The following is a 557-nucleotide window of genomic DNA, read 5'->3' on the forward strand; positions in this document are numbered from 1 at the left end:
CCCCCCAACTCCCTGCCCTGCTTCCCCTGGCACCGCTGGGGGTTGGGGGTGACTCTGATGGCCACGATTCCTCCGCAGGACGCCTGAGCTCCACCTCCAGCAACAGCTCCTGTGGCAGCTCGGAGTACTCTGGGGAGGTCATCCCCCACCCCCCGGGTGAGTGCCCCCAGCCCCTCCCCTGCAAACCCCCTGCAGGGAGGGCACCCAGCCTCTGCTGGGGGGTGGGAGGGGGGCAGCCTGGCTCCCTCTGACCCAGACTTTCCCTGCCACACGTTGTCCCCCCAGGGCTGCCCAAGTCTGACCCTGGCCACTGGTGGGCCAGCTTCTTCTTTGGGAAGCCCACTCACCCGGCCATGACCACCGTGTCCGAGTCCCCGGAGGGGTGAGTGCTCTCCGTGGGTGGGATGAGGCTGGGCAGCACCCCGGGGGCATCCTGACCCCCTGGGAGAGGGCTTCGTGCCCGGGGCACCCTCTCCTGTGCTTTGGAAGGAGACCCAGAGCACGAGGCAGGAGCACAGGGCAGCACCCCAACCTCAGCCCCACCCTTCCGTGGGGAG

The 557-nt window shown here is 69.1% G+C and overlaps 1 protein-coding gene across 1 annotated transcript; it reads left to right on the forward strand.

The window, feature by feature from the left end:
• Positions 1-78: 78 nt before the first annotated feature.
• On the forward strand, positions 79-382 carry PPDPF (pancreatic progenitor cell differentiation and proliferation factor; the record flags this gene model as incomplete). The annotated part of the gene is made up of 2 exons (XM_008940564.1): positions 79-156; positions 286-382. Coding segments are annotated over 2 exons (175 nt in total), but the record flags the coding sequence as incomplete, so codon positions are not given.
• Between the last annotated feature and the right edge of the window lie 175 nt (positions 383-557).

Source organism: Merops nubicus, unplaced genomic scaffold (genome assembly GCF_000691845.1).
Source record: "Merops nubicus isolate BGI_N331 unplaced genomic scaffold, ASM69184v1 scaffold25655, whole genome shotgun sequence".
Lineage (NCBI taxonomy): Eukaryota > Metazoa > Chordata > Aves > Coraciiformes > Meropidae > Merops > Merops nubicus.